Source organism: Antechinus flavipes, chromosome 1 (genome assembly GCF_016432865.1).
Source record: "Antechinus flavipes isolate AdamAnt ecotype Samford, QLD, Australia chromosome 1, AdamAnt_v2, whole genome shotgun sequence".
In the NCBI taxonomy this organism is placed as follows: domain Eukaryota; kingdom Metazoa; phylum Chordata; class Mammalia; order Dasyuromorphia; family Dasyuridae; genus Antechinus; species Antechinus flavipes.
Window position 1 is genome coordinate 108,953,951 of NC_067398.1, and position 22,821 is coordinate 108,976,771.

Below are 22,821 nucleotides of genomic sequence, written 5' to 3' on the forward strand. Positions count from 1 at the left end.
CAAGTTTCTACTAGTAAATACAACCATATATTATAATATTTAGCAAAATATCTCACCACTTAGTTATTCTACCTTAAAAAAGGATGCTTTTCCTTTTTTTTTTAGAATAACTTTTTATTGACAGAACACATGCCAGGGTAATTTTACAACATTATCCCTTGCACTCACTTCTGTTCCGATTTTTCCCCTCCCTCCCTCCACTCCCTCTCCCTCAGATGGCAAGCAGTCCTTTACATGTTAAATAGATTACAGTATATCTTAGATACAATATATGTGTGCAGAACTGAACAGTTCTCTTGTTGCACAGGGAGAATTGGATTCAGAAGGTAGAAATAACCCGGGAAGAAAAACAAAAATGCAAATAATTTATATTCATTTCCCAGTGTTCTTTCTTTGGATGTAGCTGCTTCTGTCCATACTTGATCAATTGAAACTGAATTAGCTCTCTTTATCGAAGAGATCCACTTCCATCAGAATACATCCTCAAACAGTACTGTTGTTGAGGTATATAATGATCTCCTGGTTCTGCTCATTTCACTTAGCATCAGTTCATGTAAGTCTCGCCAGTCCTCTCTGTATTCATCCTGCTGGTCATTTCTTACAGAACAATAGTATTCCATAACGTTCATATACCACAATTTACTCAACCATTCTCCAATTGATGGGCATCCATTCATTTTCCAGTTTCTAGCCACTACAAACAGGGCTGCTACAAACATTTTGGCACATACAGGTCCCTTTCCCTTCTTTAGTATCTCTTTGGGGTATAAGCCCAGTAGAAACACTGCTGGATCAAAGGGTATGCACAATTTGATAACTTTTTGAGCATAGTTCCAGAATGCTCTCCAGAATGGCTGGATGTGTTCACAATTCCACCAATAATGTATCAGTGTCCCTGTTTTCCCACATCCCCTCCAACATTCCGCATTATTTTTCCCTGTCATTCTGCCAATCTGACAGGTGTGTAGTGGTATCTCAGAGTTGTCTTAATTTGCATTTCTCTGATCAATAATGAGTAGGAGCATATTTTCATATGGCTATAAATAGTTTTTAATTTCGTCATCTGAGAATTGTCTGTTCATATCCTTTGACCATTTATCAATTGGAGAATGGCTTGATTTCTTATAAATTAGAGTCAATTATCTATGTATTTTGGAAATGAGGCCTTTATCAGAACCTTTGACTGTAAAAATGTTTTCCCAGTTTATTGTTTCCCTTCTAATCTTGTCTGCATTTGTTTTGTTTGTACAAAAACTTTTCAATTTGATATAATCAAAATTTTCTATTTTGTGGTCAATAGTGATCTCTAGTTCTTCTTTGATCATCAATTCCTCCCTCTTCCACAGGTCTGAGAGGTAAACTATCCTATGCGCTTCCAATTTATTTATAATCTCATTCTTTATGCCTAGGTCATGAACTCATTTTGACCTTATCTTGGTGTACGATGTTAAGTGTGGGTCAATGCCTAATTTCTGCCATACTAATTTCCAATTTTCTCAGCAATTTTTGTCAAATAATGCATTCTTATCCCCAAAACTGGGGTCTTTGGCTTGTCAAACACTAGATTATTAAAGTTATTGGCTGTTTTGTCCTTTGAACCTAACCTATTCCATTGATCAACTAGTCTATTTCTTAGCCAATACCAGATTGTTTTAGTAACTGCTGCTTTATAATATAATTTTAGATCTGGTACAGCTAGGCTACCTTCATTTGATTTCCCTTGAAATTCTTGACCTTTTGTTTTTCCATATGAACTTTGTTGTTATTTTTTCTAGGTCATCAAAATAGTTTTTTGGGAGTCTGATTGGTATAGTGCTAAATAAATAGATTAGTTTAGGTAGTATTGTCATCTTTATTATATTTGCTCGCCCAATCCAAGAGCATTTAATATTTTTCCAGTTGGTTAGATCAGACTTAATTTGTGTGGAAAGTGTTTTGTAGTTTTGCCCATAAAGTGTCTGATTTTCCCTTGGCAGATAGATTCCTAAATATTTTATACAATCAGTAGTTACTTTAAATGGAATTTCTCTTTGTAATTCTAACTGTTGGGTTTTGTTAGTGATATATAAGAATGCTGATGACTTATGGGGGTTTATTTTGTATCCTGCAACTTTGCTAAAGGTGTGGATTATTTCTAATAACTTTTTAGTAGAATCTCTGGGGTTCTCTAGGTATACCATCATATCATCAGGAAAGAGTGATAATTTGATTTCCTCACTGGCTATTCTTATTCCTTTAAGCTCTTTCTCAACTTTTATTGCCAAAGCTAGCATTTCTAATACAATATTAAATAGTAATGGTGATAGTGGGCAAGCTTGTTTCACTCCTGATCTTATTGGGAATGGCTGCAGTTTGTCCTCATTACATATGATGCTTACTGCTGGTTTTAAATAGATGCTACTGATTATTTTAAGGAAAAGTCCATTTATTCCTATACTCCCAAGAGTTTTTAATAGGAATGGATGTTGAATTTTATCAAATGCTTTTTCTGCACCTATTGAGATGATCATATGGTTTTTGTTAATTTGATTATTAATATGGCCAATTATACTGATAGTTTTCCTAATATTGAACCAGCCCTGCATTCCTGGTATAAATCCTACTTGATCGTGGTGTATTATCCTGGGAATGATTTTCTGTAGTCTTTGTGCTAATATCTTATTTAAGATTTTAGCATCAATATTCATTAGGGAGATTGGTCTATAATTTTCTTTCTCTGTTTTCAATCTACCTGGTTTAGGGTACCATGTCTGTGTCATAAAAGGAATTTGGTAGAACTCCTTCATTCCCTATTTTTTCAAATAGGTCTAATTGTTATTTGAATGTTTGGTAGAATTCACATGTAAATCCATCTGGTCCTAGGAATTTTTTTTAGGGAGTTGATTAATAGCTTGTTCTATTTCTTTTTCTGAAATGGGACTATTTAAGCAATTTAATTCCTCCTCTGAAAATCTGGAAAGCCTATATTTTTGGAGGTAGTCATCCATTTCGCTTAGATTATCAAATTTATTGGCATAAAGTTGGGCAAAGTAACCCTTATTATTTCTTTTATTTCCTCTTCATTGGTGGAAAGTTCTCCCTTTTCATTTTTAAGACTACTAATTTGATTTCCCTCTCTCATTTTTCTAATCAGATTTACCAAAGGTTTATCAATTTTATTGGTTTTTTCATAAAACCAACTCTTAGTTTTATTAGTTCAATAGTTTTTTTACTTTCTATATTATTAATTTCTCCTTTTAATTTTAGAATTTCAAGTTTAGTAATTGATTGGAGGTTTTTAATGTGGTTTTTTTCTAGCTTTTTAAGTTGCAAGCCAAATTCACTTATCTTCTCTTTCTCTATTTTATTCAAGTAAACCTCTAATAAAATTTCCCCTTATTAGCGCTTTCGCTGCATCCCATAAATTTTGGTATGATGTCTCACCGTTGTCATTATCTTGAGTGAAATTATTAATTATGTCTATAATTTGCTGTTTCACCCAATCATTCTTTAAGATGAGATTATTTATTTTCCAATTACTTTTTGGTCTATTTACACCTAACTTTTTGTTGAATGTAGTTTTTATTGCATTGTGATCTGAAAAGAAAGCATTTACTATTTTCTGCCTTCCTGCATTTAATTAAGATGCTTTTCCTAATCCTTCCCACAAAACAGAAAACCAGCTCAGAGCCTTTCCCAGCAGAAAAAAATTCAGCAAGCTCATGCTGTCAACCAGACTTACTTTACAGACATTGTGGAGGCACTCTGTTGTCACTGGCTGGTAGACCAACTCCTGGCAGCAGACACACATAAAGGACTGTTCCAGTATTTTCAAAAAATTCTAGGATACCCAAGAAACAAGAGTAGAAAAATTAGCATTTTATTATAGTTTCCAAACAAAATTTTGAAAGAAAAAAATCCCTATCTACAACTAAAATTTCCTATGAGAAGAATTTATAAAGTGAAAAACTTCTGTATCACAAGTATATTTCAATTGCAGCTAAAGAAAAATTCTCCTCCTTCATGTTATAGCACTTGGCTTTTACCTCTAAAGCAGAGACATAGATGGAAATCCAGCCCATAGACACATTCCCAAATACCTTCAAATAGTCTAATCTTCCTTTTATGGGAAAAGGCTCAACTGCAGTTATATATTAATTTGGTATTATATTAATCTTTTCTAGGAAATCTTGGAATTGTTGTTTTGTTTCTCCCTTCTGTTTGTGCTCTGCAGACAGTGTTGGGTAGCTGAAATATCCCAGGGATGTCTCAATGGACATGTATAGGAATAGGATGGCTCTCCACCTGACAATGATCCTTTATAAGTAAAAGACAGACATTTAAAATTTATAATTAATGCTGAGTTTGATACTGGAAAGCTAATTTTCTGAGAATGACTTGGTCAAGACTTTACAGTTTGTGAGATAAATAAGGAGAGGGGATTGCAATTTCTGCTTATAGTTCTTAGGATTATTGAAGAGAGTTGCAGCTGAAAAGACTATTCCGTAGACCAGGACCCAGAATTTCAGCCATAAGGAGAAGCTACAGAATTGGCTCAAGTTGCTTGAAACACTTTTTTTTTCTTCAAAAAAGAGGTAATAGTCAAAAATCCTTTGGATTGGAGTTAGGAAACATGGTCCTATAATGAGTTTCCCCCCCATGAATATTAGATTCATTTCAGAATTTAGTAAATTTTAAAGGAAAAAAAATAGCACCTGAAGAAGTAAAGGAAAACAGAAACTTATATTACTTACACACACACACACACACACACACCCATTAGTCCCTCAATAACGTGGTAAGGTAGATAAAATATGGATGATCATGTCTGCTTAACAGATAGGTAATAGAGACTTGCCCATGTTCACACAATGAGTAAATAATGGGATCATGAAATGAAATGAAGTTCTTATGATTCTAAAAGTCTAATTTTTTCTATTACACAGTATAGTTTCCTATAATTGGGTTTATTCAATCTACTGTATAGGGCATAAAAATGCTATTAGTATTCCATTATTTAACAGGAATAATTTGCCCCATACATTTTAAAGGGGTGTTGGAGAAGAAAATAAAGGAAAGTAAGTTTTTTGTTTTAAAAAGAGAAGTACCTATACATATTGGAAAAGTGAAAAGAGTGTGGTAGGAGGGAATTTTTTAAAAATACAATTGCAAAGTTGATTTAAATGTAATTCATAGATTAGCTTTCAATTTCACTAGATAGAGAGGACACTTTATATTTGTTCTCTTTGCATTTTTACAGAAATTATAATTTATTAAAAATTCTAAGGATTAATTATTTTCAGGGCAGAGGTCAAAGATATATTTCAAAAGTGGTACCTTTATGTTTTTAGGACACTCACAACTGAAAACATGGCACAATGGAAAGGGAAAGAGGTTTGGAATAAAGGGAATAGGGTTTGAATCCTTGCCAACTAGTTACTCTCTAGGTCATCTTGGGGAAGTCACTTTGCTTCTCTTCAACACATTCTTTTTCTTGTGAGTTCCAGATTCTCTCCTTTATCCCCACTCCCTATCCTCACTCCCAGACTCTATTAAGAAACCACATGTGAAGTTATGCAAAACATTTACATAAAAGAAAAAGTGTGAAAGAAAACATAGATCTCCCACCCTAATTAGAAAAAATCCTCAAGAAAAATAAAGTGTAGGTGAAACAAGGTGATCTCCACAGCCTCTTCTAGCTCTCAATTATCCCAGGACCCCAAGAAAAAAAAGAGGGAAAACGTCCTTCTCTTTTCCTCCCTTAGTCTCCATTCACATGAAATCAATCATTAACTGGCAATGGGAGAAATATAAGAGAAATTTACATAGCAACACCCTTTATAGCTATGCACATCATCATATTTTAGGGTAGCAGAAATAATTCATTTTAAAAAAATTTAAACGTTTCCTACATGTTGTTAAGGTAGTGTGATCATAAACGTGAAATGGCTTCAAAATCATCTAGTCAAACCCCTTAATTTTAATGCCATGAAAACTGAGGCTTAGAGAAGGGGAAGAACTTGGTCCAAATCATGGTTTCTTAGTAGCAGAGCCACAAGTCAGAATCTGGATCTCTGGACTCCTGTTCCAGGCCTCTTTTTTGGCCACCTGGAGACTTAAACTGGCTTTTCTTGCTTTGTTGTACACAAAACCATTATGTCTCTACAAGGATAAAAATGCACTTATTACAGGATATTTCCTTAAAGCTAAACTAAAATACCTGAAATGTCAACAGATCTATCTTAATAGATTTATACCTCCATCTCAACCCCCAACAAACTGCCCTGCAATCCAATCTATAAAGCATTAACAGAAATAATGTTATAATTTGACAAATAAAGATGCAATAATGACAATAATGATAACAGACATTTCTAGAGATTAAAATTTACAATATAATATGCTTTCTCTCACAAATAACTTTGTGAGGAAATTAGGTGGGGTAAAATTATTATCATGGCAAAAGAGTTAAAAATGGAAGATCAGTGAATTGCCTAGGATAATGTAGTTAATAATAAATACAACTACAAATATGTGAATCAAGGATCTTCTTCAAATTTAGTGCCCTATACTATACCACTACTTCATAAGTAGTCAAAATATATGGAAATACTTTAAAAATATATTTATATATGCGGCGTCTATCTTTTAAAGAAATCATTTTCTACAAGTTGTATATTTGGGTTTGCTAAACCATCTAATTGCATAAATGAGTAAAATAAAAATATAACTTAGAGTTATAAGAGATATTTTCCTAGGTTTTAAAGAAAATCTACAAAAACTTGGTTTTTAAGCATGAACACCAAAAGAGTTTTTAAAAAGAAAAAAAAGGAAAAGGACATATACATACAAAAATATTTGTAGCAGCTCTCTTCTCAGGGCAAAGAATTGGAAATTGAGGGGATGTCCCACCAATTGGGGAATGCCTGAATATATTGTTGTATGTGTGTGAATTTTGTGGAAAGTGCTGAGCAGGGTGCTCTCAAAAAAAAATCCCAAAACAACTAACCTGTAAAGTCCTCCATAAACTCAAGCAAAGTAAAATATACTGCATACAAAGTAATAGCAATGTTCTGGGATGACCAGCTATAAATGACTTTGTTATTCTCAGTAGATAAAATGATCCACAACTATTCTGAAGGACTTAGGTTGAAAAATTCTATACTCGGAGAAGAAACTGATTGTGTCTGAAAACAGATTGAATCACTCTCTCTCTCTCTCTTAAACTTTATTTTTCTTGAGGATTTTTTCTAATTAGGGTGGGAGATCTATGTTTTCTTTCACACTTTTTCTTTTATGTAAATGTTTTGCATAACTTCACATGTGGTTTCTTAATAGAGTCTGGGAGTGAGGATAGGGAGTGGGGATAAAGGAGAGAATCTGGAACTCACAAGTTCAAAAAAATGTAAATAAAAAATAAAAATGTAAAAAAAAATGGGAAAAATATTAATTAAATAAGAATGAAAAAATTTTTTTTATAAAAACCTTGGTTTCATTAAGATTCCCTTCCAATATGTAGCTACATACAAAAATTGCTACTTAAAGAAAATTCAAAGAGTTATATTCAATGATTATTGAATATAACCAAGGCAAAAACAAATCTCATACTCTGCTCTTATCTCTGCAAAGAACTACACAAAATATCTGTAATTTCTACTTCTTAATATGGTGCCTTTAATGAATGACAAGTAAAAAGAAAATCATCTGTAAAAACTGGAAAGCATCACATATCAAAATAGGAAATGCCTATTTTTGTAATTCTTAACACTAAAATTGTAATCGAATTTGAACATACTGGTCCTTCCTTCAGAGATGCAAGCACTTCATCCCATAGCTTCTGGTTTGGACAGTCTTGTCTGATCAGACTCTGCTGTTGTGTGGTCAGTTGGAAAGCCTCAACTTTCCCTCCATCTGTCATTCTTCTGGTTTTGGAGCCAGTCCCAGGCTCAACTTGACCTATTGAAAAATATTGTCAGTAGAAATGTCAACATGACAGATCTAGGCAGCACTATGGAACAAAAATCTGACAAGTAAGTAGGAACTTCATTTGTGAAACAAAAATCTAATAATTGTACTTTACCTTGGGTAATGGGTACAATTTCAGATAAAGGTCAATTATAAAAATTGGTTCAAAAAATTAGAAATCTATGGAATTTTGGAACTGACATGGTACTACAGGGCCTGTCAAAATCTCTTCTTTTACTTATAAGGGAAATGAGACCCAGTGGAGTGAATTCACAGTCATATAATGGGTTAGTAATAGAGTCAGAATTAAAGCCTAGTCATTCTCTTATTTGTCTGTGCCTTTTAACCACCTACAGTATTTGTGTTTTTAATTACTTTCAAAATAAAAAACACACATAAAAAAAATCAGTATGTTGACATTATGCCTTAATCTAAAGAAAAGGCAACATCCTTTCTCCAATCTCTCAATAATCAAAATTGTTTTCTTTTTAGTTTGCATAACTGTTTTACAAAGTTTTCAGAAATCATCTAACATACCATCAATTGACCTTTTCTGTTTTTCATTACTTCGTTTGCTTGACCCCTTCATCACAGGTGGCTTTTTGACATTATCTTTCTTTTCTTTACTTGCCATGGCTTCTTCATAGCCTGGTGGATACTAAAAGAGAACAAAACTGAATTTAAAAAAATTTTCTTAAGGGTCATGAATTCTGGGGAAAAAAAGAAAATGAGATTAGGGAAAAGTTAAATACTTCCATGTCAAAAGTCTTCAAGGGAAACAAAAGTTACATAAAATTTTAAAATATGTTGGATAGGGCGAGCAAATATAATAAAGATGACAATACTCCTTAAACTAATCTATTTATTTACCGCTATACCAATCAGACTCCCAAAAAACTATTTTAATGAACTCGAAAAAATAACAATAAAGTTCATATGGAAAAACAAAAGGTCAAGAATTTCAAGGGAATTAATGAAAAACAATCAAATGAAGGTGGCCTAGATGTACCAGATCTAAAATTATATTATAAAGCAGCAGTTACCAAAACCATTTAGTATTGGCTAAGAACTACATTAGTTGATCATTGGAATGGGTTAAGTTCAAAGAACAAAACAGTCAATAACTTTAATACTCTAGTGTTTGACAAACCCAAAGACCCCAGCTTTTGGGCTAAGAACTTACTGTTTGACAAAAATTGCTTGGAAAATTGGAAATTAGTATGGCAGAAACTAGGCATTGACCCACACTTAACATCGTACACCAAGATAAGGTCAAAATGAGTTCATGACCTAGGCATAAAGAATGAGATTATAAATAAATTAGAAGAGCATAGGATAGTTTACCTCTCAGACTGTGGAAGAGGGAGGAATTGATGATCAAAGAAGAACTAGAGATCACTATTGATCACAAAATAGAAAATTTTGATTATATCAAATTGAAAAGTTTTTGTACAAACAAAACTAATGCAGACAAGATTAGAAGGGAAGCAAAAAACTGGGAAAACATTTTTACAGTCAAAGGTTCTGATAAAGGCCTCATTTCCAAAATATATAGAGAATTGACTCTAATTTGTAAGAAATCGAGCCATTCTCCAATTGATAAATGGTCAAAGGATATGAACAGACAATTTTCAGATGAAGAAATTGAAACTATATATCTAGCCATATGAAAAGATGCTCCAAGTCATTATTAATCAGAGAAATGCAAATTAAGACAACTCTGAGATACCACTACACACCTGTCAGATTGGCTAGAATGACAGGGAAAAATAATGCAGAATGTTGGAGGGGATGTGGGAAAATAGGACACTGATACATTGTTGGTGGAACTGTGAACACATCCAGCCATTCTGGAGAGCAATTTGGAACTATGCTCAAAAAGTTATCAAACTGTGCATATTCTTTGATCCAGCAGTGTTACTACTGGGCTTATATCCCAAAGAGAGTTTAAAGAAGGGAAAGGGATCTTATGTGCACCAATGTTTGTGGCAGCCCTGTTTGTAGTGGCCAGAAACTGGAAACTGAGAAGATGCCCATCACTTGGAGAATGGCTGAATAAATTGTGGTATATGAATATTATGGAATAGTATTGTTTGGTAAGAAATAACCAACAGGGTGATTTCAGAAAGGCCTGGAGAGACTTACATGAACTGATGCTGAGTGAAACGAGCAGGTCCAGGAGATCATTATATACTTCAACAACAATACTATATGATGATCAATTCTGATGGATCTGGCCATCTTTAGCAATGAAATGAACTAAATCAGTTCCAATGAAGCAGTAATGAACTGAACCAGCTACACCCAGCGAAAGAACTCTAGGAGATGACTAAGAACCATTACATAGAATTCCCAATACTTATATTTTTGCCCACCTGCATTTTTTGATTTCCTTCACAGGTTAATTGTACAATATTTCAGAGTCCAATTCTTTTTGTACAGCAAAATAACTGTTTGGACACTTATACCTATTTTATATTTAATTTATGCTTTAACCTATTTAACATATATTGGTCATCCTGCCATCTAGGGGAGGGGGGTGGGAGGAAGGAGGGGGAAAATTAGAACGATAGTGACTGAAGCGACTCAAGGTTTGTTTTTTCCTTATTCCTCTAAGTTGACATGCTCCTAGAAGTCCCAAATTTTACATTCAAAAATCCAAGAAGTAAAATATTGGGAGATATTGGGAGAATCCACCTATCACAATCTGAAAGAGATCCGAAAATGAAAACTTCCAGAACCATTATAGTCAAATTACAGAGTTGCCAGGTCAAAGAAAAAGACTTCGAGCAGTCAGAGAGAAATCATTCAATTACTATGGAGACACAGGTCACACAAGATTTAGCAGCTATCATATTAAATAGTTACGATTACAACTTAAAATCAAAATGTAATTATAAAGAACAAAATAAACATGTCCCAATATATAGTCTGGGTATCTTTAGGGGTGCTTAGAACTAAAAGACTGAAGGGCTATTTAATTATAAGTAGTGGTAACTAGAGGAGAGATCTGGAAATCAAAATAGGTTTGGACATTTTGGGAGGGATGTCAGGAGAAAAGATGACAGTCCAGAGAAAAAAGTATTAACTGTAGACTATTAATGATATCAGATTAAACCTACAACAGGAAGGACAAAAACAGACATATATGTATTTTTATTATATGTTAACAGACTTTTCTAATAAGATATAGATTTGAGTTGCTTCTTACAACTAAGAATAACCTACTCAGCAAAACTGACTAAAATCTTTTTTTTTTTTGGGGGGGGGATAGATACTCAATGAAATGGAGGACTTTCAAGTATTCCTGATGAAAAGAACAGGCATCAATAAAAAAAAGTTTTACTTTCAAATGTAAGACTCAAGAGAAGCATGAAAAAAAAGGGATTCAATACATTTAATCTTTCAAGATGGGAAGAATTCTTCTAAGAACTCATCATTATTAGAGGAATAAGGAAGATTCTACATAAAAGAGGATAGAGGAGTGAGTCAATTATGTTAGGATGATGTAAAAAACAAACAGGTAAAGAAAGAAAGATATCTAGGGAGAATAATAGAGAAAATTATTTTACATAAAAGAAATTTGCAACCCAGAGATTTTAGAGTGGATGGGAAAACAGTGTGAGTATGTGTTTGAAGCTCGCTCACATCTAAATTGGTTTTGCCTAATTATATGCCAGTAAAACTGATGATTTAAGTGAAATGCAACAAAAATACAAATTGCCCAAGTTAACAGAAAAGGAAATAAAATACTTAATAATCCTACCTTAGAAAATGAAATTGAACAAGGCACTAAGTGAGCTGCCTAAGAAAAATTATCCAGAATCAGACGGATTTACAAGTGAATTCTACCAAACTGAAGCAACAATTAATTCCAATATTATATAAATTATTATTTTTAAAGATTCTTTTAAAAAATAAGTAGAAAATTCTTTTTATGACACAAATGTGGTACTGATACCCAAACCAGGGAAAGCAAAAGCAAAGGAAGAAAACTATAGATCAATTTTCTTAATGAATATTCTGGCAAAAATCTTAAATACTATAAGGAAAATACAGCAATATATCACAAGGATTAAACACTACGACCATGGGGGATTTATACCAAAAATGCAGGACTGATTCAATGTGAAGAAAATTATCAACATAACTATATCAATAACAAAACCAACAAAAATCATATTATATCAATAGATGTAAAAAAAAAAGCCTTCGAAAAAATATAATGTTCCTTCCTATTAAGAAAGCTAGAAACCAAAGGATTCAATAGAAGTTTTTTTAAAATGATAATTAGCATCTATCTAAAAGTGAGAGCAAGTTTGATCTGTAATGGGAATAAACTTGAAGTCTCTCTACTAAGACTAAAAGTAAAGCAAGGATTTCTATTATCACTATTATTATTCAATATCATACTAGAAATGGTAGCTAAAGCAATAAGAAAAGAAAAAAAATTGAAAGAATAAAATAGGTGATGAAGAAACAAAACTCTCACTCTTTGCAGATAATATGATGGTATACTCAGAAAACCCAAGAGAATCAACAAATAAAAAAAACTTGAAATAATGAACAACTTCAGCGAACTTGCAGGATATAAGATGATATCAAGAATATCAAGGGAATCAGGAAAAAACATCAAGAAAGGCTACCTGGCAGTTCCAAATTTCAAATTATATTACACAGCAGTAATTATTAAAACAATCTAATATGGGCTAAGAAAGAGTGATGCAGCAGTGAAATAGAGGAGGTACATAATACATAGTAGGTAAATGGCCACAGCATCTAATATTTTTTAAATTCAAGAGATGCAAGCTTTTAGGGTAAAAACTTGGACAAAATTTGACAAAAATTTTAGGAAACCGGGAAGCAGTTTAGAAAAAACTAGGCATAGACATGCACCTCACACTATAAATCAAGATATGGTCAAAAGAGATAAATTATTTAGACATAAGGGTGATAAGAAAATTGGAGGGGGGAGAAGCATGGGAAAATGTATGTGCAAGATCTATGGAAATGGGAAGACTTTATGACCAAACAAGAGATAAGAGCATTATAGGAAGTAAAACAGATAATATTGATTACATAAAATTATTAAGTTTTTGCACAAACAAAACTAAATGCAGCCAAAATTAAAAAGAAACTAGAGAAAAACTTTTATACTATGTTTCTCTCAGAAAGATCTCATTTCTCAATGTAGGAAACTGAATCAAAATTTTAAAAATAAGAGCCATTTCTTAGTAGTCAAAGGATATCCACAGGCAGTTTTCAAGAGAAATCAAATATATATATATATAGTCATATGAAAAAATGCTCTAATCATTCTTAATTAGAGAAATACAAATTTTAAAAGTATGAGGTACCATCTCACATCTATTAAATTGGTTAACATGACAGAAAAGGAAAATGACAAATGCTGAAGGGGATGTACAAAAATTAGGACATTAATGAACTGTTAGTGGAGTTGTAAATTAGTCCACCCATTCTGCAAAACAATTTGAAACTATGTTCAAAGGGTTCATACCAAATTGTTCACATCCTTTAACTTAGTAATAACACTACTAGGTCTGTATATTAAAGAGAATGAAGAAAAGAAAAAAAATAACCTATCTATACAAAAATATTTACAGCAGCTCTTTTTGTGACGACAAAAGAATTAGAAACTGAGAATACCCATCAATTGGGGAATAGTTGAATAAGTTGTGGTATATGATCATGATGAAATATTATTGTGATATAAGATATAAGAAACAACAAGCAGGAGGATTTTGAGCATAACTTCAGGAAACACTGTACATATGAAAAGAATCTTGTAATGAAGATCAATTATGAAAGACTTAGCTACTCTGCTCAAGGCTATGACCCAAGACCCAAGGCAATCATAAGAACCTATGATGAAAAATCTCCAGAAAAAGAACTGATGAATTCTGAAGGAAATAGAAGCATAATTTTAAAACTTTATTATTATTGTTTTATTTTGTTTGCATTTTCTTTTGCAACATAGCTAAGAGGAAATATATTTGCATGACCTCACATGTATAATCAATACCATATGCTTTCTTAATGAGGGGGTGGAGTGGGTGGTGAGTGGTGATGAAGATAAACTGGATCTCAAAAAATTTTAAAAATATTGTTCAAAAAATTTTTATATGTCATTGGGAAATATTTAACTAAATATAAAAGATTTTTTAAAAAACAGACACTAGGAGATTGTCTAGAAGAAATTTAGCACAAAATGGGGCAGAAAATAATTTCTGAAACTTTTTTTCCTATTTAAAAAAAGTTACATTATACGGCAATTGTTCTAATATAGTTAATCACAATTACTATTTTAACTTTTTAAAATGAAAATAAGTGTATAAATTTGTTAACAATTGAAATTTTTAAAATTGGATTTGTATTAGAAAGTGTACATATTCACTTGCCTGGGTGATCAAATACTTGTCCAAACCAAAGTGCAGCCCTACCACATGCAGTGAGTAACAGTGCCAAAGAGGAATGACAAACTAGCCATCTTTATTGAAGGTACAACTGCAGAGGGTGGCAAATGAAAAGTAAAACCACATTTTGGGGACCATCAGGGAGAAAGTCTAAGATATGTGAGAATTTGGAAAAAGAAGAGAATTGCTAAATATTATGCAACCAAATCATTTACTACACATAAAAACAAGCCAGAAACCAAGGTCTTGTGGGTTATCATATATAAGCATGGGGAAGAGGAAAAATAGGACAAAGAACCTCTAATGGTGAAATGGCAGGGAGAAAGATGCATAGAGAAGGAAAAAAGAGGCAGAAAGCAGAAAGACGCTCTGGTCAAAATCATCCATTCTCTTCCAGAGGCATCTTCTCATCCTACCAGGAAAAATTTTTCATTTGGGAATTCCTATCCTCAGAATATCCTAATTCATTTCTTTCCTTTTAATTCCCTGATATTTATATTCCTAACTACTGGGAACATCTCATTCTTTATTGGGAGAATTTGCTCCTCCTCTTCTACCAGGACTAAGTCTCTTTCTTTTCTTTATTTTAAAATAGCATTTAACATTTTTTTTATTTTTAAATTCTCTCCCTTCATCCAATCCCTTTCCTCATCCTTTGAGAAGGCAAGCAATATGATACAAATTATATATATGCAATCACATAAAATATGTTTCCATATTAACTATGCTACAAAAAAGAAAATAAACACATACAAAAACGAGAAAAATAAAGAAAGTATGCTTCAAGTTGAACTGATTTCATCAGTTTACTCTCTAGAGATGGACAGTATTTTTCATCATGGTTCCTTTGAAACTGTCTTGGCTCATTGTTTTAATCTGAATAGCCAAGTCTTCCACAGTTGATTATATCATAGAACAATATTCCATCACAATCACATAACAATTTACACAGCTATTTGCAGCATTAATAATCAGACCAAATTCCTACTGTTGGGACACAACTCTTCCTTCTTTATTCCCTCTACCCATGCCACTGAGCTTCACAATTTCCTTTTCATACTCAGGCCAAACCACCTCAATGGATCGTGGTTAGTGCTTAATACTCATATAAAAGGCATGCGCACGCACGCGCGCGCACACACACACACACGTTCTTTAAAAAGATTAAATCTGAAATATAATCTAACCTGAACACTTAGACGCAGATTCTTTGATCGTTCTATTCCTTCTGCGGTCCAAGGTGCAGGTTCAACATCATCCCTTCGAAGAAGATAGCGCCAAACCAAGAATCCACATTTTCCAATTTCTGGCCAGTATTTCACCACCTAAATCATATAAGAGTCTAGGACTTTTTAGAATGTTTGCCACATTAATTGTTCAGATTTAAGAATGGAAAATGGACTTGCCAAAAGTCAATTTTCTCAATTTTTGGAGGTAATCAATATTTTATAAAACATGTATACCCTACCACAAATAGTTAAAAAAAAAAAAGGAAAAAATTATTTTGTAGAATAAAATTATTTTTTTACCCAACTGTTTAATTTCATTCTTGTTACTAGTTTAATATAAACTGTATGTATTTTACAAAAATAGATACATTTTGAGTATAAAGTGATGAGTGCTTAGTTATGTAGAGTTTACTATGGCAAACCTTTTCTTTGAACTAACTTTATTTTCTTACTAATTTAATATAAAATGTATATACTTTTGAGTATATAGTGATGAATATAAAACTATGCAAGGCAGAAGACTACACAACACATATATTGGGGGAAAAATGATTATACAAAGTCAATTTCCCAAAAGATTAAAAAACCTCTAAGCACACGTATATCAACACATATCAAGCAAAGGATATATGTCTATTTTAATTAGAGCTAAATAAGCACAAATGGTTTTTGGAAATCTTTACAAATCTCACATCCAAAATTGATGCTACGCTATATTCATGCTGAAAAGAACATTAATTATAATAAAATTATTTTTCAATTCCAATTGTTACATTTAAGTTATTCTTTTAAAATATGAAAATATATGCAGTTTAGGAAACAGCTTCACTACTATCCACTACACATGGTCAGTCTTTGTTAAAAAAAAAAAAAAAAAAACCTTACCAGGCTATTATAATTAGTCACACTTACTGTATGCTAGTACTTTATGCAAAGTTTGTTCTGCATTCATTTATTGCACTTCTAGATATTTCCAAAAGGGATAAAAGCAAATTCTGATATTTTGCTACTCTCAGTTTTCCCCTAGTGCTTCCTTAATAATTGCAGGCTTGGGCTAATAGCTAGAATGTTATTTTAATGAAGAGAATAATAGGATGTTAGATTGAGCACCTTGTATATGCCATCATATCTGTTGCCTTCCTCAGGAGCATACTTGCTGATTCTCCGTCCTTTTGCACTGCGTATCACTCGAACTGGCTTACCGGCTCTCCAATTCTTTGATTCTCCTCCATTTTTATTATCCAATGGAGCATCACAGTTTAGGGCTAATGCCCTAAGGAAAACATAAAAGAAGTCCTCTTCGTACCACACAATTGTGCTTCCCCAAGTACAGGATGATATCTTATCATTAGCCAAATTAAAAGGTGAACGTGCCTTACCTGGTGGCTTAGATTCTATGATTCCTTCCATATTATTCCAGATATTAGGATTATGCTTTCCCCAACCAGCAGAGAAGACAGAGAAATCAGTTTTCTGATGCCATCCCCAAAGCCAGGGGAGTGCTTCCCAGAGAGCCTGTGGGTTCTTCTGAAAGTAGTAACATCTGTGCCATGTATAATAGAAAACAACTGGAAACACATGGAATTTTTTTCTTAAAATAATTTGTGTTGAGAGAATGGGGAACCTTGGAAAACTATAGCAAGCAAACCACTTTTCAGTTATGGGACTTTATTCAAGTTATTTTTTTGGGGGGAAGAAGGGATTGTTGGAATAACGTGGAAAGAATTCTGGAAAACCAGATTTTCTCAAATAAGGCAAAAAAAAAAATACTGACCTTTCTAAGCTTCCTTTCCACATTATTCCAGACAATAGAGACTTCTAAAGCAATGTTTGTTAGAAAAGATTAAAGCCAAGATTTATTTAAGAATAATTTCCTAAAAAAAAGGCATTCAGCAAAAGAATGCATTTGACTATAACAAGCACTAGATGAAAATCAAAGAAGCTCAAGACCTCTTGTAGTGTACTAAAGATTTGACAATCCACAAATATGACAAGAGGAAGTTGGCACATATTATGAAAGAACTATCTGATTAGATGATCAAAACTTCTGTAATAGATTGACTAATTCAGCAAGAAAGAAGTTTAGCTTCTAGAAGATAAAGAATTAGTTTTAAATCCAACTAACTAGAAGATTTTTAGATGGCTATTACTCTTCTAATCTATAAGAACACCTCCATTTCTTGATTTTAGAGAAAGGATAAAATTGAGAAGACAATTCTTAGGAGGAAAAAGTAGCTAAACTTGCATTAAAAACAAACAAACAAACAAACAAGCACACACCAATGTTATCCTTGGATAAAGAAAGAGGAACATTTTTTTTCTGACATAGGATACCCTATATTTGTTAAAATGAAAGATGTGAATAGTCATACTGGATCAATAACCTATGCAAATGATAACTCTCTTGAGTGGAATTAAATTTTCAAAGTAGAACAAAGATAAGGAATTATTTTTCCTTTAAGAGAATCTATACCAGTCTTAGTAGTTAAGAAAGCAGGCTAAGTTACTGGTCCTCTGAAAGTATAATACTATAATATTAGAACAGAAGAAGTTTTCCTACCCTTTGGCTAATACTAAGTCTTATTTTTACAAGATAGAGATTTTAAAGGACAAGATTACTTAAGTATACTTTAAAACTAGGACACAATAGAGAACTCACACTCTATGCTTCACTAAAACTTTTTTGTATAGACACCTATAACTATTGCTACATGTCCATCAGACTTTATTTTTCAACATGATATTTAAGCAACAAGATTCCTGAGAAACATCCATGAAGAGATGATAGCTGAAGAAAAATTTATATATTCTGTTTCAACCTAAATTCAAAGAAAAATGCTGGCACATAATATCTAAGAAATTATCATTAATCCTATGCTTAACTTCTCTGTATAAGAAAAATTCTGACCCATTTACTAGTTGAAAAGGACCAAGGAAGTGTTTCAATTAAAAAAAGAAAAGGGTCGGTCCACATAAGAACTATTTAAATCTATCTGTTCTCTGATGACTACCAACTTTCACTTTTTTCTCATGTGAAAAAGTTATCTTCAGTTCTGATATGCTTGGCATAATGATAATCTAACATATCCCAATTTTCTTGAAATATTGGTAGTCAACATTAAGTATAATCTTGATGATTATAATTCTGAAAGTTTATTTTTCTCAATGACATAGGTTCACCTTATGTCTCTGCGGCCACAAAATTTTTCTTTTGCCATAATTAAATGACATTACTGAGTTAAGTAGCTGGCAAATTTCATATTTTTTTCACATTACTTAGAATTATTTTATAATTTTAAATAAGTACTAATTCCTTACTCATTATTTCAAAGGAGTTGGGGTGGAAAAAGAATAAACAAACCAGTAGTTAAATATACTTTTCCCTTGTTTGGGTTGTTATTTATGGGATGGTACCTTAGCCATCTATCTTTCCCATTGCTTTTTGACAGTAGAGAGCAATAGGGATAATAACAATAGAATCAATTAGGGTCACAGCTTTATTTATTATTCTGTTAGCCCTTTTATACAAAGAGAGTTAGAGAGAAAGAGGTATGACTCCTTATCCAGTATGGCAGTCAGGGTACAAACTTCAAAGTGATTATTATTGGCTGTGGATGCAAAGTATATTTAAGATTAACCCTAATCCAAAATCTAAAGATATGGACCTGTAAATCAGACAAAGTTTGAAGCTGGGAGACAAAAGCAGCAAACTGGACCCAAATCTTTTCCAAAATTCTAAAATTCATGGGATGTGTTTAATTTGTTCTCCAAGCCACAGAGAACAATATTCTAATCTTCTAAAATGCTAGAAAGTTGAACTATTCAGATTAATGACTGTTCTAAATTTTCAGTCTTGTATTAATTTCTGGCTAGCTATTTTAAATATGTTTTGGGGTAAACTAGATGATAAACTCATTTAGCTTCTTTTCTGTCATCTAAGAAATTTAAGAAGAATTTAAAGCTATGATGGTTTGTAACAAGAAATTTGTAATATTCAAGTAAAATGACATTCCTATATGATTGATGGAAGAAGGTGTGCTTTTTTGAAGAAAGCTTGAAAAACAAATCTTAGGGAAATTTCTATGAAGATAAATGTTCAAAAAAGGATTTAAAACATACAAAAACAAAAATGAAAACCCCCAGGGAAACACTCCCAACAATGAAAAACAATTATTTTGGCTAAGGAGGAGGTGTTCTCCAGGAACAAAAAAGAAAGAAAAAAATGAACATAGGTTCAAACTCCTCGAGAAACACCATCTCTAGCAGATTTTTCCTGTATCCTTGGCTGGTTTAGAAAAAATGCAACCTTATTGTCTGGAATAATGTGGAAGGAATACCTGGAAGGAGTACAGGTTCTATAAAACCTGACAAATAAATATTTAAATAACTCTTTGAAATTATGTTGAAATAATAATTAATAACATGGGAAAGAAACTGTGATCATTCTAAGCCAAGAAACATTATTATTGAAAAGTGGTTAACAATTTAGCTTTTGTTCAGTTACCCACAAAAAACATTAAGTTAGAAAATATGTAACAGAAAAAAGAATTTTAAACTTTTCTTCATGATAAAAACTCTCACAGAATGAATCAATACTAAAACATTAAAACAATAAGTGATAATGCATTCATTTATTTATACATTTTGCCAAAGTATTTACTATATATAATATTTGTGTTAATTCTGGGATGAAACATCAAATTTAAATCAAATAATCAAAGTCCATTAAATATACTGTTACCAAATACACTAGAATCTTCTAAAAATACTACTTTCTTTAGGTTGAGTCATTTAATAATGAAGTGGTTATGTTGTCTATTACGAACATTTGTTTAGACATTTCATTTAATAGAAGTAATACCCTGAAGAATCTTTTAATGTGAAGATTTTTCCAGAGACCAATAATTTCACAGGTCTAGTCTTTACGTAAAGGACATTATATGACATTTTCACTTACCAAAACATCCTATTGCATGGATTCAAAGGATCACCTTAGAGTGACACTTTAATTTAATACACAAAATTATATGGAACTACCCAGGAAACCACAGTTTGTGGTATCTACATCTATTTATATTATCCTACTTCACAGATTAATAACCTTGTGTTGCAAGATTATAAACATGCTACAAATACATTTTAAAAGCAAATTTGAACTTAATGGAATGTAAGTTTAACTTCCTTGATGTTTTTATTTCTACATTATGTATTCAAGAATTCATTCAAAAGTAACAAAAACTACTGGGTTCTAAATTATTTCACTTTAAAAACATAATATAAAACTTTCAAGGAACTTAAAAATATTTCCATGTGCTTTACTTCATTACTTTTTAATAACACAAAAAGTAGAGTGAGTGAGATGGCTGGGAATCATCTTAATGGAGACAATACAACATGAAGATTCTTGGTTTTGGTTCTAGAATGAGGCAATGTCTCAGGAAGGACTAAATATTAGTACACTCCCACAGTAGATTTTAAACTTGAAGTCAGGGACATGATTTTATATGAGTCTTTCTAGCACGTAATACAGTGCCACTCAAGCAGCAAGTACTTAATGCTGTTTTAACTGGAAATACAATTTAATATTCTATTAGTCTATTCTGTATGATGAGGGTATATTAAAATTCATTTTTCACAAAAGTGAAACTCTGAGTGTTTTACAAATATATAAAAATGTCTTTACCTGTTCATGTTTGTTAATGTTTGATCAAATGAATGTTCTCCAATTCTTTTATTACCAGAGAGATCTCTACCACCACTTCCAGTGTAAGTGAATTCATCTCCTCGGTCCTGTGAGAGAATTATGCTCCATTACAAATATTCAAATTAAAATAATATCTAAAAAAATTCATCTTGTTTTCTCTTGTCAAAACCAGAACATTAATTTAGCTGAATTATTGATTCATATTATATGTTATTTAATGTATGAAATGATAGCAGAATTTAACAACTGAACTCCAAGCTATATTTTGGCTAAGCCAACTTCAACCCTCCCAACTTTAAAAATACAATTTCCAAACATGGCTGTTCTTAAGACAACATGAAGAGAGAGGGGGAGCTAATTATATTTTTAAATTAAATTTTTATTTTTTAAAATAAAAATTACAAGACTGAATATATGCAATATTGGCATTTGGAAAATTCAGCCCCGAAATTTATTTTTAAATGCTGTCTTATAATACTAAAATTTCAGAAATAAAGAATAACTGGTCATAAATAAGAATTTGATAGACAATCATTTATCTACATCCTCTTTTCACGCTTCTTAATGTTAAGATTTTATATAATTTCTTAGGAGATTCATGTTTTTGCTATAGATGAAAAACAAAATTGAGAAAGAATTAGAAAATCAGGTATGGTATCAAGTTTATGTTGAATATGGAAAATAAGATGAGATTTACATAAAGAAATTTGGATTCTAGTTTTCTTCTGAACAGTGTCATAAAAATTTTATATTAAGGCTTTCATTTCACAGAAAATTTTTCAGTATAGAAAACTCCCTCCAGAGAAGCACATAAGCACTTGCTCTTTAAATTAAAGGATTGCATAAGGCACATTAAAATTCAGATATGACTTTTGCCCTACAGTCACAGTACAGATCACAGACATTCTGATCTCAGGTTTTTCTAACCCCTTGAATGGCTTCTATCTGCTAAATCAACTTAACTTCTATTTATAGTCATCATCTTAAAATGGATGTTTAGTTTATATTCAAAATTATTTGTTGTTATATAAAAGTACATTAGTCCTAAAAATTTAAAAGACAATAGGCTTATGCTCTAACTCAAATCGCCAAAACAATGTACCTTACTGAACATGATTTGTCAGTTCAGACTGCATTTCAAAGTTGCTAAGATCTTTTCCATACAGAATTCTTTTTAAAGATTGGACTTATTAAATAAATATTTGTTTAAATGAATTAATAACAGGCTGCCCTCAGTTTTTGTTCTAACAGAGAATGGTCTAGTCGGGTGACAGGTCATGGACTACATGAAATAAGATTGAGCAGCTAGATGACACCCTGATGGAACGCTGGGCCTGGAGTCAGGAAGACTGAGTTCAAATTCAGCTTCCGATACTACTAGCTATGTGACCCTGGACAAGTCACTTCACCTCATTTATGTTGTTTGCATCTATATGAGCTGGAGAAGGAAATGGCAATCCACTCTGATGTCTTTGCCAAAAAAAACAAAAAAAAACCCCAAATGCGGTCA

At 32.2% G+C, this 22,821-nt stretch overlaps 1 protein-coding gene across 2 annotated transcripts in view; it reads right to left on the reverse strand.

Annotated features, from left to right (window-relative positions):
• UHRF2 (ubiquitin like with PHD and ring finger domains 2) overlaps positions 1–22,821 on the reverse strand; it is a 163,825-nt gene that overhangs the window by 5,427 nt on the left and 135,577 nt on the right. For both annotated transcript variants that reach the window (XM_051987558.1, XM_051987566.1), the window contains exons 10-15: positions 21,291–21,397; positions 16,718–16,880; positions 15,566–15,703; positions 8,482–8,602; positions 7,775–7,935; positions 3,722–3,820 (exon numbers count right to left, since the gene is read on the reverse strand). In XM_051987558.1, coding sequence (XP_051843518.1) covers positions 3,722–3,820; positions 7,775–7,935; positions 8,482–8,602; positions 15,566–15,703; positions 16,718–16,880; positions 21,291–21,397 — 789 coding nt within the window. The remainder of the gene's footprint in view (positions 1–3,721; positions 3,821–7,774; positions 7,936–8,481; positions 8,603–15,565; positions 15,704–16,717; positions 16,881–21,290; positions 21,398–22,821) is intronic.